The sequence below is a fragment of the Bufo gargarizans genome, chromosome 7 (assembly GCF_014858855.1).
Source record: "Bufo gargarizans isolate SCDJY-AF-19 chromosome 7, ASM1485885v1, whole genome shotgun sequence".
Lineage (NCBI taxonomy): Eukaryota > Metazoa > Chordata > Amphibia > Anura > Bufonidae > Bufo > Bufo gargarizans.
In genome coordinates, this window is record NC_058086.1 from 183,508,342 (window position 1) to 183,525,252 (window position 16,911).

At 47.6% G+C, this 16,911-nt stretch overlaps 1 protein-coding gene across 5 annotated transcripts in view; it reads right to left on the reverse strand.

The window, feature by feature from the left end:
* Window positions 1-7,031, reverse strand: part of CACNA1D (calcium voltage-gated channel subunit alpha1 D) — a 312,213-nt gene extending 305,182 nt beyond the window's left edge. For all 5 annotated transcript variants that reach the window (XM_044301155.1, XM_044301153.1, XM_044301156.1 and 2 more), the window contains exon 1: window positions 6,797-7,031. In XM_044301155.1, the coding sequence (XP_044157090.1) occupies window positions 6,797-6,824 (28 nt within the window). In that variant the 5' untranslated portion in view covers window positions 6,825-7,031. The remainder of the gene's footprint in view (window positions 1-6,796) is intronic.
* Between the last annotated feature and the right edge of the window lie 9,880 nt (window positions 7,032-16,911).

Below are 16,911 nucleotides of genomic sequence, written 5' to 3' on the forward strand. Positions count from 1 at the left end.
CATACCTCCCAGGGTGCACCAACCTTTATAAGGCAGGCTTTGTAAAGGGGCTGCGAAGGAGTCAGAACATGAATGGCGGGGGATTGGTGGGGTGAGTATTACTTATTTTAACACATACCCAACAGTCCCTTTAACGGGGTTTTCCACACTTTAGATACTGATGACCTGTCACCTGACACCACCACCAATCAGCTGTTTTAGACTACCGCTGGTGGTGGAAACAAAACAGCGGACTATGCCAGAAGCAGAAGGCTCCACCAACGGTGTTGTAATCTGGCATGACCACTACACAGTGGACATGGACATCTGCGGTCAGACCCCAACAATCTGACAATCTGGAGGATGGAAAACCCCTTTAACTACATAGATATGCCCAGCCCTATCCTAGGGGTTACAACAGTAGTTTCCCTATCTTGTAAGGTACGTACATCTCCTGGAGGATATCCATGACAAGAAGGTCAGTGGTTCTTCCATGAAGATGTCCGTGAAGGATCCGTGTCTGTTCCGTCAATCTGTTTTTAGCCCTCCATGTCTCACCCGTATTCGGCATGCGCTACTAGGCTGAAAATTACTTACTGAGTATCTTCCACCAATGGTCCTTGAAAACCGGATGGCATCCGTGTTATCTCTGTGGTTTTCACAGACCCATAGACTATAATAAGCTTGAGGATCCGTAATCATGGACAAAAATAGGGCATGCTTCCGTGGCGCCACTGTGGACTCATGATTCGTAGAAAACCACTGATAGGTGAATACACACATTAAAGTCATTGGGTACGTGAGACCACCGACACCGCGCGTCCACGATTCACTGATGTGTAAAAAAGAGGCCTAAGGGTGGACACGGCTGTCAGCCGAAAGATACGATCGCCCATTGAACTCGTTACATCAGCAGCACATTCACCCTGGTCAATTATCGGGAACAATCTTTCCTACAAACATTCATTCCCAATAACTACCCAGAAGCTCTGCCTGTCTAAACTACAACTGTCAGGAAATATTAGGAGTTGTAGTCTCACAACAGCCTGAGAGCAACAGGCTGGAGACCACCGGTCTACTGTACACTTTCCATCCCTGATCCATCATGCTGGAGTCAATAGAAGAAAGTAAGAAATCCGTGAGATTGGCGATATTGACGTCCTGTAGTTCGTAGCTGATGGATCCGTCTGTGATTGATGAAGAGACGAGGAAGCTCAGAAGAGTCATGTAAAGGGTTAACAGGGCTCCCCAATGTCACATGAGACGTCTTGCAGGCTGGCTGCAGAAACGATGATCTACCTGATAATGACGCAATGATTTACCAATAATAAGCATAATCATTAGGTCTAGGGTCAGTTCTGATCATTGAAGTCTGTCCCATCGACCGGACACGCGTCACCATCCTGTCACCGCTATATTCTGTCCCATTCATATGAACGGGGTTTGCAGAAATCCATGCCCATGCTGCAGAAGCAACCCCATTTACATGAATGGACGCCGCACGTGACTGCCCCCTACCTATCAGCAACGCCGTCACATCAGGCGCAACGCAAAGTACATTTTTATTTTTTGCAATGATGACAAATTTAGTGCACATCTGACCTTTTGGAATGACACGCTTGTCTAATCGGAACGCATCATTCCGTCTAAGAACAAAGAGAATTTTCCTGCGTTAACCCCAGACCGGAAAGCTAGCTATAGTATTGCGGAATGATTCAGAGCCGAAATGCAAGGAGCGCAACCCATCATTGACTTTCACAAGTATCACAGGGAGTCTGACTGTGGATCGCACTATGCACAATCAGTGGATTTCCATGGGCGACGAGCACTATGCACAATCAGTGGATTTCCATAGGCGACGAGCACTATGCACAATCAGTGGATTTCCATAGGCGACAAGCACTATGCACAATCAGTGGATTTCCATAGGTGACGAGCACTATGCACAATCAGTGGATTTCCATGGGCGACAAGCAATATGCAAAATCAGTGGATTTCCATAGGTGACGAGCACTATGCACAATCAGTGGATTTCCATAGGCGACGAGCACTATGCACAATCAGTGGATTTCCACAGGCGACGAGCAATATGCACACAATCAGTGGATTTCCATGGGCGACAAGCAATATGCACAATCAGTGGATTTCCATGGGCGACGAGAACTATGCACAATCAGTGGATTTCAATAGGTGATGAGCACTATGCACAATCAGTGGATTTCCATAGGTGATGATCACTATGCATAATCAGTGTATTTCCATAGGTGATGAGCACTATGCACAATCAGTGGATTTCCATAGGTGATGAGCACTATGCATAATCAGTGGATTTCCATAGGTGATGAGCACTATGCACAATCAGTGGATTTCCATAGGTGATGAGCACTATGCATAATCAGTGGATTTCCATAGGTGATGAGCACTATGCACAATCAGTGGATTTCAACAGGCGACGAGCACTATGCACAATCAGTGGATTTCCATAGGCGACGAGCACTATGCACAATCAGTGGATTTCCATGGGCGACGAGCACTATGCACAATCAGTGGATTTCCATAGGTGACGTGCAATATGCACAATCTGTGGATTTCCATAGGTGACGGGCACTATGCACAATCAGTGGATTTCCATGGGCGACAAGCAATATGCAAAATCAGTGGATTTCCATAGGTGACGAGCACTATGCACAATCAGTGGATTTCCATAGGCGACGAGCACTATGCACAATCAGTGGATTTCCATAGGTGACGAGAACTATGCACAATCAGTGGATTTCAACAGGCGACGAGCACTATGCACAATCTGTGGATTTCCATAGGTGACGTGCAATATGCACAATCAGTGGATTTCCATAGGTGACGAGCACTATGCACAATCAGTGGATTTCCATGGGCGACAAGCAATATGCAAAATCAGTGGATTTCCATAGGTGACGAGCACTATGCACAATCAGTGGATTTCCATAGGCGACGAGCACTATGCACAATCAGTGGATTTCCACAGGCGACGAGCAATATGCACACAATCAGTGGATTTCCATGGGCGACAAGCAATATGCACAATCAGTGGATTTCCATAGGTGACGAGAACTATGCACAATCAGTGGATTTCAACAGGCGACGAGCACTATGCACAATCTGTGGATTTCCATAGGTGATGAGCACTATGCACAATCAGTGGATTTCCATAGGTGATGAGCACTATGCATAATCAGTGGATTTCCATAGGTGATGAGCACTATGCACAATCAGTGGATTTCCATAGGTGATGAGCACTATGCATAATCAGTGGATTTCCATAGGTGATGAGCACTATGCACAATCAGTGGATTTCCATAGGTGATGAGCACTATGCACAATCAGTGGATTTCAACAGGCGACGAGCACTATGCACAATCAGTGGATTTCCATAGGCGACGAGCACTATGCACAATCAGTGGATTTCAACAGGCGACGAGCACTATGCACAATCAGTGGATTTCCATAGGTGATGAGCACTATGCACAATCAGTGGATTTCAACAGGCGACGAGCACTATGCACAATCAGTGGATTTCCACCGGCGACGAGCACTATGCACAATTAGGCTACTTTCACACTTGCGTTCGGGGCTCCGCTTGTGAGTTCCGTTTGAAGGCTCTCACAAGCGGCCCCGAACGGATCCGTACAGCCCCAATGCATTCTGAGTGGATGCGGATCCGCTCAGAATGCATCAGTCTGGCACCGTTTGTCCTCCGCTCCGCTCAGCAGGCGGACACCCGAACGCTGCTTGCAGCGTTCGGATGTCCGCCTGGCCGTGCGGAGGCAAACGGATCCGTCCAGACTTACAATGTAAGTCAATGGGGACGGATCCGTTTGAAGTTGACACTATATGGCTCAATTTTCAAACGGATCCGTCCCCCATTGACTTTCAATGTAAAGTCAAAACGGATCCGTTTGCCCTATCATGAACAAAAAAATATTTAAAAAAAATATATATTTTTTTTTTTTTGTTCATGGTAATGCAAACGGATTCGTTCTGAACGGATCTAAGCGTTTGCATTATAGATGCGGATCCGTCTGTGCAGATACCAGACGGATCCGCTCCGAACGCAAGTGTGAAAGTAGCCTTAGTGGATTTCCACAGGCGACAAGCACTATGCACAATCAGTGGATTTCCATAGGTGATGAGCACTATGCACAATCAGTGGATTTCCATAGGTGATGAGCAATATGCACAATCAGTGGATTTCCATAGGTGATGAGCAATATGCACAATCAGTGGATTTCAACAGGCGACGAGCACTATACACAATCAGTGGATTTCAACAGGCGACGACCACTATGCACAATCAGTGGATTTCAACAGGCGACAAGCACTATGCACAATCAGTGGATTTCAACAGGCGACAAGCACTATGCACAATCAGTGGATTTCCATAGGTGATGAGCACTATGCACAATCAGTGGATTTCAACAGGCGACAAGCACTATGCACAATCAGTGGATTTCCATAGGTGATGAGCACTATGCACAATCAGTGGATTGCCATAGGTGATGAGCACTATGCACAATCTGTGGATTTCCATAGGTGATGAGCACTATGCACAATCAGTGGATTTCAACAGGCGACGAGCACTATGCACAATCAGTGGATTTCCATAGGTGATGAGCACTATGCACAATCAGTGGATTGCCATAGGTGATGAGCACTATGCACACTTACAGCCCACTGAGATAAGTTTTCTATGACGTGGTGGTCAGGATCATACTGTAAGAGGATAGCAGTGTTACATGGGGCAGTCACAAGGTGGGCAGTATCAGATGTGTGCAGCCATTAACTTCTGGATATGGGGAGTTTTATGTCGAACCGGCTGTAGTCTGCTGTACAATATACCCATGCAGGTAAGTACCATCACATATAGACTTGGGGGAGGGGGTTCGAGCACATGTGCTGTACATCATACAGAGTCATTCTGGGGAGAAAGGATTTCAGAAATGAGTAGTAACAGATCTGGCGATGACAGTGACACAGACAGTACAGCTGGTGGGATATCTAGCGGGGGTCTGCATGGGGGAGGGTTAGGACAGGTGTCTAGTTGGGTTTTGGACGTAATACAAACCCTTCCGTTGCACTTCGAGGTGACTGATGCACTGAAGCTAGGACATTATACCTTTGGTATAGGAGCAGTTACTTAATTTTAGGCACACGAGCCATGGTTATGGGACAGATATAGGTGCAGATCGGAACGACTGAGGTCACAAGATGACGGTATGGGGTTAGGGACAAGTAGAAACAAGAGGCGGCTGTGGGTAGAGGGTCCTGAGGTTCACCCCTGGGTATGGGGATACACAGACAGGAGTAGGGGTTCAGGGGTGCAGGTTTTGGGCTAGGGGTAGGGTATTGGGATGACAGAGAGATGAATGGGGAGCACGTTGTGTCCGGTTTGTGGGCAACCAGCGTGGAGTACAGATCGTCAGCCTTGTGGAGCAGGCAGAGAAAACGTCAAGGTCTGTGCCCTTGGTCTGGGGTCAGGCTCAGGTGCGGGTACGAAGTGGACATGAATGCAGATTTCTGGTCTTATGGGTCAGATTTGGGGTCCCGTACAAGGAGGAGATCTGGGCCTCTGGTCTTGAGGGGTTGTGTATGGGATCAGAGAGAGAATAATGGGTGCAGGTATAGGGTATTGACGTGACACGTGGTTCCTCCTCTTGTGGATCAGGATGGGTCTGGGGGGCAGGTGTGGGGTACCGACGTGGCAGCAGGTCCTGTCTTGTACATCAGGTACAGATCAGTGAGGACAGTGGGTTTTGGGTTGGGGGGGGGGGGTATAGGTGTGATGTACTGACATGACGGCCGGTCCTGCCATGTAGAGATCAGGTACAGGTGAGTGAGGTCAGTGAGGACAGTGGGTTTTGGGTTGGGGGGGGGGTATAGGTGTGATGTACTGACATGACGGCCGGTCCTGTCTTGTACATCAGGTACAGGTGAGTGAGGTCAGTGAGGAAAGTGGGTTCTGGGTCGGGGGTGCAGGTGTGAGGTACTGACGACAAGACACAGGTCCTATCATGTGGATCAGGTACAGGTGAGTGAGGACAGTGGGTTCAGGGTCGGGGGGTGTCAGGTCTAGGGTACTGCCAGGGCACAGGTGCCTCTTGTGGATCAGGTCAGAGGTCAGTGGGTTTTGGGTCTGGGGGTGTCAGGTGTGGGGTACTGACATGGCAGCTGGTCCAGTCTTGTAGATCAGTGAGGACAGTTGGTTTTGGGTTGGGGGTGTCAGGTATTGGGTATTGCCAGGGCACAGGTGCCTCTTGTAGATCAGTGAGGACAGTTGGTTTTGGGTCGGGGGGTGTCAGGTGCAGGGTACTGCCAGGGCACAGGTGCCTCTTGTGGATCAGGTCAGAGGTCAGTAGGTTTTGGGTCGGGGGTGCCAGGTATTGGGTATTGCCAGGGCACAGGTGCCTCTTGTAGATCAGTGAGGACAGTTGGTTTTGGGTCGGGGGTGTCAGGTGTGGGTACTGCCAGGGCACAGGTGCCTCTTGTGGATCAGGTACAGGTCAGTGGGTTTTGGGTCGGGGGGTGCCAGGTATTGGGTACTGCCAGGGCACAGGTGCCTCTTGTGGATCAGGTCTGGGGGGCAGGTATTGGGCACTGCCAGGGCACAGGTGCCTCTTGTGGATCAGGCCGGGGTCTCAGGTCAGCTGCAGTGCCTCCCGGGCTCCGGTCATACACACGGACAGGACCGGGGTGAAGGCTGCGGGCGATCTCTGGCTGTCAGCGGTGCCCGGGTATAAATGACCCCCCAGATGTCCGGCTGTCACATGCACAATCGTCCTACCTCCACCGAGCTCCCCCGGCTCGTCCATTCTTGCCCCCTCCAGAGAAAGCCGAGATCCCGCACCGAGCCGCGCACACTCTTCCGTCCGGCCCCTCTCCTACCCGCCCCCCATGTCACTGATGAGGCACCGGGCGATCGCTGGCAGCTCCGGCCGGCATCTTCTCACATCCGGGCGACCGGGGTTCTCATGGCAACCGCTCCTGTCTCCCGTCACTGCTGACTGGTGGAGAATGGGTTAACGTGCCCTGTGGGGAGGAGGCGGGGCTGGGAATTAACTCTCTGCGCCTCGAGTCACGTGACCAGCAAAATAACCTTCGCTGGGGGTGCGAGGGCTGGGCGTGCTTTCATCCGGGCGCCGATTGGCTGATGGCGGCGCGCTCCTGGCCTCTGATTGGCTGAAAGCGAGAGATGCTGAGCGGAGGGGAGCGGGAGGATGGAGAGCGGTCAGCTGGTCCCCCAGTGCCCTGCGCTGCTGCCGGGGAGAGGAGGACGGTGAGGCTCGTGTGTCCACGGGAGAGCGGCGTGACAGCAGCAGGTGCACGGGGAGGACGGCACGAGGTCCAGGCTGCCATGGCTTTATGTGAGAGGTGTGCGGCAATTACATGGTTAAAAGCCAAATGTGTCACCACCATAGACTCCCTTAACTAATACCCTAAAGAAATACCCCCTGAACTGCCCCCTCCGACCAACAGTCCTGCACCATCATGCTCAGCCTATGAGAAACATCCACATTGTATAATTCCTCTGTTATTCCTCCTGGAAATGTATGACTAAAACAACTTCTGGGCCTTGCTATTTGGCGAGGTGTGCTCCTCCACTGACCGGGACATTGAGGGCCCCTGTCAGAGAGATGTCTCACATCCCTCACGTCACTTACCCCCTTCCTGATCGGGTGCATTTTAATTTTTTTTACCACTTGGTTATGTCAATCATTTTTGTGCACACATGATGCCTCATTTTTGTCATTTTTATTTTAGGGTACTTTCACACTAGCGTTTTTGTTTTCCGGAGCTGAGTTCAGTCCTAGGGGCTCAAATCCGGAAAAGAACTGATCCAGTTTTATCCCCATGCATTCTGACTGGAGAGTAATCCGATCAGGATGCATCAGTTCAGTCACTGTACGGTTTTTGGACGGAGAAAATACCCCAGCATGCTGCAGATTTACCTCCTGCCAGAAATACTGATCACCTGCCGGATCCGGCATTAATTTACATTGCAGTGTATTAGTGCCAGATCCGGCATTAAGTGTTCCAGCAAAACGGATCCAGCATGCGCAGACCTTTAAAAATGCAAAAATAATTAATACCGGATCCGTTTTTCCGGATGACACCGCAGAGACGGATCCAGTATTTCAATGCATTTTGTCAGACGGATCCGCATTCAGATCCATCTGATAAATGCTATCAGTTTGCATCCGGATTGCGACGGAACTGCCTGCCGGAATCCTCTGCCGCAAGTGTGAAAGTACCCTTAGTATTTTGTTGTTTTTGTTTTTCCTAAAAATAAAAAAATAAAATAAAATGTGCAATTAAAATTTGGAGGGGCATGTGGTGATTATTATTATTTTTTATATACTTTGTGCCCGCCTCTATAAGGTCATACAAGACCTTTGGAGGTCATTTAATTTTAATATGTTTTTTAATAATTACCGATTTCTCCTGTAACCGGGAATACAGCACGTAGAGAGGTCGTACAACTTCACTGCAGCGCTGATCTGGGTCTGCTGAGACCCCGGGCCCTGGCGATCATATAACCACTTAGACCAGAGCAGTAAAAACCATCCCTGCCTTCTCTATGGGGGGCGCTTCTGTCACTGACAGCCGCCTCCCCGCTCCTGCAGCTGCACAATTAGAGTGAAACATCCGCCGAACGCCCAGACATATATAGTCAGTGGGTGGCCAGCAAGGGTTATATACACCTTCAGCTCAACCCCCCACGTCTCCGACACCTGCGGAGGGAATGATGCTTACTTGCTCCTTACTACTGCTGCGCTCCAGTCCCCACTGGTAAACTTCTTGTTTGATGGGGGGGTGATGTAGCCGCTGCAGCCATTGACTGGTCACAGCAGTAATGTGTCCCCCATGCACATCGTCACTGGGTCCAGTTCTTCTTTGGTTATATGGCTTCAGCACTGATGTCATGTTGAAAACACATGACCGATGCAGCCAATCACAGACCTCGACAGTATACCTTGCTAAGACTAGACAATCCCTTTAAAGGGGTTTACCAAGATTCTGATATTGATGACCAATCGTCAGGATAGGTCATCAGTATTAGATCTGTGGGGGTCCCACTCCTGGAGTCCGCGGCGATCAACAGCTTCAATAGGCTGCGGCGCTCCTCTTCCTGGGCCATGTGATGTCGCCGTTCATGAGTCACATGGCCTTGGCGCAGCTCAGTCCCATTCAAGTGAATGGGGCTGAGTGTGCTACCAAGCACGGCCACTATACAATAGACGGCGCTGTGCTTGGTAAGCTGCAAGGAGGCCACGGTGCTCATCGGAGCACCGTGGCCCTCCTCAAACAGCGCCCCTGCCTCTGATACTGATGACCTACCCGGAGGACTCAATGTCAACATCGCCGCAGCCAATCACTGGATGCAGACAGTTACCGGATCCCCTTATGTCATCCAGTGATTGGCTGCGGAGATGTCAAACCGGATGTTGACATCAAGGCAGCCTAGAGGAGCATCCCGGAGGACAAGGAACAGGGAGCCGGTAAGTCAGCTTTTCTTCATAGATCTGGCCCCATTCTTGCACAACCCCTTTAAATCCAACATGTCTTTTACAAGAGGGCGGCATGCACAAGGCTCCATTCAGACGGATGAATCCGGGCCCCGTTCTAGTAATCGTCAGGGGCTCCGCAGTTGGTCCGCCTCCGATCAGGAACTTATCTTGTGGATTGGGGATGAGGGCAGGTTCACATCACTGTTCATGCTTCCGTTCTTCTGATCCGTCAGAAAAACAGAAAAAATATAGAAAAAAAAAACAAATTCACAATTTTAAGTATCCATTATGCTCAGTTATCTGTTTTTTAGCCAATACTGTCTGAGATCCGTCTAAAATAATGTATCTTAGATAAAAAACGGCTAAAAACAGAGCATAACGGATGCTTAAAATACAGAATCATTTTTTTTCTTTATTTTCTAATCGTCTGACGGATCGGACGCTGTTGTGATGGGATAACCCCTTTAGCAGGTGGGTAATGGTCACTTTATAGCCTTTCCGCTGCCTGAGGCGAAAACTGAAATAACCCCCCCCCATGGCAATTTATTAATCTAACCCCTTTGCTACAATGAAAGCACTCATTGCCCATGGCCCTTCGGCTGCCCCCCTCTTGCCCCTCACCTGGCCTCATTGGTGGTGTGCCCCTGTGTATACGGCTTTCTCTGTAAGGCAGCTCTAATTCTAGAAGTATTCCAGCAGCGCTCTCTTAGACAGTGAAGCAGAGCTTGCTGTCTCTATTTTTTTCCCTTTGAGGGGGATCTCCCACCCTTGACAGCCTCTCCAGGGTTGCCCTGTTATACATCAGCTCTGATGTTATCTGTTCCTGTCCTCTTTCTATTTTAATTACCCTTGAGGATTTGCAGAGGCGTCACATGCGGGATGATGTTTTTATAGGCAGGGAGGCTAATTAAACAGCACTGCCAGTTCTGTAAAGTTTCTTGGTCCGCACTCCGAAAACTTCACAGCGGATGTTTCAGTAATGCAGTCTGTGGTGTCAGTATACACCGCCGTACACCAGATCAGGATCTCAGAGCTGACGAGCCTAAGCTAATGTCTACAGCGCTACCACAGCCGAGCACATTGCTGCCATCCTGATAGGAACTGATCACCTAGAGCAGGCATCCTCAAACTGCGGCCCTCCGGCTGTTGCAAAACTACAACTTCCAGCATGCCCAAACAGCCTACAGGTATCAGCCTACAGCAGGGCATTGTGGGAGTTGTAGTCTTGCAACAGCTGGAGGGCCGCAGTTTGAGGATGCCTGACCTAGACTAATAGTCTTCGCTATGGTTTTCTTTTTCATCGCCTGTTTACTTTAAAGGGGTTTTCCAAGACTTGACCTGTCCTCTGGATGGGTCTTCATTATCTGATAGGTGGAGGTCCGACACCTGGGACCCCTCGCCGATCAGATATATGGAAGGCACCGGCTCTCGCCGTTCTGTCATCGTTTCCTAGATCCAGTGACGACTCCTTCATCGGTCACAGTGGTCTAGGAGCAGCTCAGTCCCCATAGAAGTGAATGGGGCTGAGCGCTATACCAAGTACAGCCACTATACAATGTACGGCGCTGTGATTGGTGAGCTGAGAGAAGGAGCACCGCTGCTGATTAGCAGGGCTTCCAGGTGTCGGACCCCCACATATCAGATACTGACGACCTATACAGAGAAAACCCCTTTGAAGGGTACTGAATGGAAACTGTTCAGGGTAATGTGTCCATGCGCACAATAAAACTGCTATATGGCTGGTGTCACACACAGGTGTTTTTTTATGTTTTTATAGGGGTTCTGTGTTTTTTGTTGCGTATATTTGCAGCATTTTAGGCAAAAAATGCCATCTCCAGATTATGCAGGGAATTCTATGGAAAAATATTTAAAAAAAACGGACAAACTGTCATTTTTTGTAGTGGTGTTTTTCATCCTTGAAGTACATATTTGGGACCAATGTTTATTTTTTTCCCTTTTTTTATTGCAGCATGCTCCGGATCTAGTGTTTTTTTTACCCTCATTGTCTAAAGTTTTTCTCCAATAAGCATCCATTTTTTGTTGCGTGTTGGCGTTTTTAATGGCCTTTTCCTTTTTGCATGGCATTTTTTGCACTAATGTATTTTCTATACACTGCTCTACAGAGGAGGTGACATTACAAAGTGGTACAAACTTTCTTATAACAAAAAAAAAAAAGGCTAAAAAAAAATAAAAATTGTGGTGAAACATGCTATATGGGTACAAAATGCATCAAAAACACATTAAAAAAAAAGCTGCAAAACGAAACATTTCTTTCCCAAAAAATGCACAGCAAAAAACTCTGTGTGGCAGCATCCTATCCTTTAAAAGGCCTTTCTTTTTATGCAGTCAGGGCGAGGCTGGCCGCTATATTGTTTACTATTAGGTCTCATGCACGCGACTGTATTTTTGGTCCACGTCTGAGTCGCATCTTTTGCAGATTGGATCCGTACTCATTTATTTCTACGGGTCCGCAATAAATGCAGACAGCACAGTTCGCACCTGTGTGGCCGTCTGGAAAATTATAAAACGTGTCCTATTCTTGTCTCTTTTGCAGAGAAGAATAGGCATTTCTGTAATAGGGACCGCGGAACGCGTATTTTCCGAATCTGCAGTTTACGAACTGCAAAATACATACAGTCATATGCATGTAGCCTTAGGCCTCTTTCACACGAGCGTGACGGATTGGCTCAGGAGGAGGCGTTCAGGGTGCGTTCAGTGAAACTCGCACCATTTTGTAAGCAAGTTCAGTCAGTTTTGTCTGCGATTGCGTTCAGTTGTTCAGTTTTTTCCGCGTGGATGCAATGCTTTTTTATGAGTTTTTCATGCGCGTGATAAAAAACTGAAGGTTTACAAACAACATCTCTTAGCAACCCGTACTTGCTTGAGGATGCAATACGTTTTTCACTGAAGCCCTATTCACTTCTATGGGGCCAGGGCTGCGTTAAAAAAAAACGCTGAATATAGAACATGCTGTGATTTTCTCTTTTTTAACTGATGTATGAAAAAAAACACTTCATGTACACAGACTAGTGTTGAGCGAGCATGCTCGGCCGAACTGCTATGCTCGGCACATTGCAGTGCTCGGCCGAATACTGCGGGTGCTCTGAGTACAATTTAATACAATGAAAGTCAGTGGGAGACCCAAGCATCAAACCAGGCACCCCCTGCTCTGAAGAAGAGACGGTGTCTGGTTCACAGAAAAAGGTTAGAAATGGATGGAAAAGCCATCAAAATGGTTTGAAAAAAGCCTTAAGAGGATAGGTGGATGCGTCTTAGACTCCTATTATCTATGACATACAATAGACAACCACACAAAGGCTATATGCCAAAAGCCAGATATGTGTAAGCCAACAATCTATCCATGAGACAGATAACAGTCAGCATACCTTACAATGGCAGCCTTGTGCACTATTAGACATTCCAAACCAGCTCTCATCTGACTGAGAGCCAGATACTTCACATCTGTTGGATGGCTTTGGTGGACCTGTGCACCTAGATCAATATCATTAGAGTGACAAAAAGTTTTCTGATTGTCCTAACATAATATTCAATAACCTTTCTATACATTTTTGTCATGTAAAAACGAATTTGCATAAACATGGGCATATGGAAAAGACATGCAAATGAGCAGAATCTGCCTTGCATTGAAAATTTGCGATCTACACTACTCATGAACGGTGCCATCTATTGGTTTCATAGTCTTATGACAAGACTATTAGACTATGAGTGAGTCTTAAGACAAGACTATTAGACTATGAGTTTTATGACAAGACTATTAGTCTTGTCATAAGATTATGAAACCAATAGACGGCGTTGTTCATCTTGTTGGGGCGCTAGTAAGTGGGGCACCCTGCTCAACAGAGTCTACACACCATATAGCACTCAGCCTTTTGCATGGAAAATTCACGATTAGAATATTCGCGATCTACACTACGCAGATAAAGTGCTAGAAGATGTGTGAATGATAGCACCAATCCGATATATACCTCAGTGTTAGCGTAGGCTATTATAGGCTAAGTGCTACACAGTGTGTGGACTCTGTTGATCAGGGTGCCCCACTTACTAGCGCCCCAACAAGATGAACAGTGCCATCTATTGGTTTCATAGTCTTACTGTAACGGGGTTCCGAAGGCACACTCGATCTCCCATTAGCCGCAGACCTGCTGCTTAGCTTCGGGAGCGAGGATCTGTGCTTTACCTCGTTCCCAGGGCGGCTTTGCTAGCTGGGAGGCTCCCTGCTCCTAAGTCTGCCTTGAGCGCCGAGCAGATCACTCTGTGCTCGATTGGTTGGTCTGTCGGTCATGTGACGCTGGCCACGTCACATGACCCTCACTCCCCACTATAAATACAGGCAGCCTGCTGGCCACAGGTTGCCTGTTAATTTAAGCTCCACCTGTGATGTAGTATTTCCTGGCGTACTTACCTCCTGCTGTTTCCTGACGATCCTCTGCCTGCTCCTTGTGTACTTTGCTGCTCTCCTGGTATTCTGACCCTGGCTTCCTCCTGACGATCCTCTGCTTACTCCTTTGGTACTTCACGACTCTCCTGGTATTTATGACCCCGGCTTCTCCTGACTATTCTCTGCTTGCTCCATTTGTACTTTGTAACTTTCCTGGTATTGACTCGGTCCGTTCACGTTCTGTTGTTTGTCTGTCTGTCATCCCTGCACTTAGTTCTAAGCTAGGGATTGCTGTCCAGTTGTCCCCTGTCATTAGGACTCGCGAGGCAAGTAGGCAGGGCCAGGGGTAAGGGTGGAGCGCAGTGGTCACTTCCCTCCCCCTGTGTGTGTGTGTGTACGCGACCGTTACATTTATGACAAGACTATGAATCCAATAGATGGCGCTGTTCATAAGTAGTGTAGATAATTTTTTTCCATGCAAATGGTTTTTCAGCTGAAAAACAAGGCAGATTCTGCTCATTTGCATGTCTTTCCCATATTCCATGTTTATGCAAATGAGTTTTTACATGACAAAACTGTATAGAAAGGTTATTGAATATTATGTTAGGACAATCAGAAAACTTTTTTTTCCCCTAATGATATTGATCTAGGTGCGCAGGTCCACCCAAGCCATCCAACAGATGTGAAGTAACTTTGAGGCTTACTGGTTCTCAGTCAGATGAGAGCTGGTTTGGAATGTCTCATAGTGCACAAGGCTGCCATTGTAAGGTATGCTGACTGTTATCTGTCTCATGGATAGATTGTTGCCTTCCACATACCTGGCTTTTGGCATATAGCCTTTGTGTGGTTGTCTATTGTATGTCATAAATAATCCAGCCATCCTCTTAATACTGTTTCCAAACCATTTTGATGGCTTTTCCATCAATTTTTAACTTTTTTTTGTGAATCAGACACCCTCTTCTCTTCCGAGCAGGGGGTGTCTAGGGTTCTCCCATTGACTTTCATTATGCTCGTGTTCTCGGTAGAGCACCCAAGCATACCGGTGTTCGGCCAGAGCACCCGCACACACAAGCACTTTGGTGCTCGATCAACACTGACACAGACCCATTGAAATGAATGGGTCCGGATTCAGTGCGGGTGCTATGCGTTCACGTCACGCATTGCACCCGCGCGGGAAAACTCGCTCGTGTGAAAGGGGCCTTAGGAGGAGAAGCTAGCTCCTGCCTCCCTCACTGATGCCATTGGCATCAATATCAGATGGGTCGGGGTCCGACATCCGTCATCAGCTACTGGTAGGAGCTGCGAACACCATTTTCATACAAAACCCCTGTTATAAATAGTTGTGTCTAGTAATGAAATAAATCGATTCTAAAGATAAAATAAAGATGGGGACGCTGCTTGTCATGATGGTAAACTGAGATGAAAGCTAAAACTCCACCAATGCCTCTATACAATCAGTCTCAGTGTGACTGCCGGCTCCCATGAGCTGCTTGCTCTGCGCTAATTATAATTACATGTATGAAATTAATCAGACGTCAGCACAGAAATGGAAGGATACTGCAATTAATCAATCGTTATATATTAATGAATCAATGTTAATTATCAGGCACGCTTTTATGAGCAAAGTTACAGAATATTAGCAGAAATAGTATATAGATGAATCAGCATCACTATTTACGTGGTTTCACAGTAGAGACCATTATTAGTAGTTTTCTTGTAATCTAAGGGTGCTGTCAGACAGGTTTTTGCTTGCATTTTTCTACACTTTTGTTATTTATTTATTTTTGCTGTACTTTTTTTGCCGTAAAATGCCAGCTCTAGATGTCAGCTGAAGGTTTATGGGAAATATGAAACGCAGCACACATGAGCTCTGGGCATTTCTGTTCTTTGGGGTTTGTTTTTGTCTAGCGCTTTTTTTGTTTTACATCACCTTCTCCATACAGAAAACCGCCATGAAGAAAACGCTAGTGGGCAAACACTGTGACCCAGATTTACTAATCCTGTAGATGGCCTAACCTTAGACCGGTTGTGTAGACCTGCATTAGATTTATCACAGTCACTGACTCTATACCAGCTATTGGTTGGCTTGCTCTGAAATAGAATTTTCCGCCAGGATCGTGTCCCAATTTTGGGGAAAAAATGGCTTATCTTAGGCCCCGTCCATCACATTAGGATAGGTCCCTCGGCCTTCATTGTTAAAGGGGTTATCCAAGACTAAACTTGGATTAAACAAGACTAACAGACAGAGCGGCCGCACACGCGGTGGGGTTCATACTTACCTGGTCCCCACCACGGGATTCTGGCTGCATCGCTCAATTGCCACCTCCACAGGTCCAGGGTCTCTGGGCTGCAGCACTCATGTGACACCCGTCAACAGGATGTTGATTCCCAGAGACCCGGCCGTGGAGCGATGCAGTGGCGGGTACCAAATAAATATGAACCCCACCGTGGTGTCCAGCCTCTTTGAAAAGGTCTGCTGTAAAAGGTTAGTATTTAATAACCCCTTTAATGGACATTTTTTCTCCCCACATTCTAAGAGCCCTAAAGTTTCTAATTTTCCCTTCACATAGCCATATAGCGGCTTATTTTTTGAAAGACAAGTTGTATTTTTTAATGGCACCATTTAATTTAGTCTGCTGCCCGACTAATCCACCTCTCACCCTGTTACTCCTCTGCCTCTCCCCTCCGCCAATCCCTTCACTGGCTTCCCATTCCCCAGCAAATTCAGTTCAAAGTACTAACAAATACTTACAAGGCCGTCCATAACCTGTCCCCTCCCTACATCTCTGAGCTACTTTCCCGATACATCTCCACACGCAATCTCCGATCCTCACAAGACCTCCTTCTCTCCTCTCCTCACCTCTTCCCACAATCGCCTCCAAGATTTCTCCTGCGCATCCCCCATACTCTGGAACTCGCTACCCCAACATATCAGACTCTCACCTACAGTGGAATCCTTCAAAAGGAACCTGAAAACCCACCTCTTCAGAC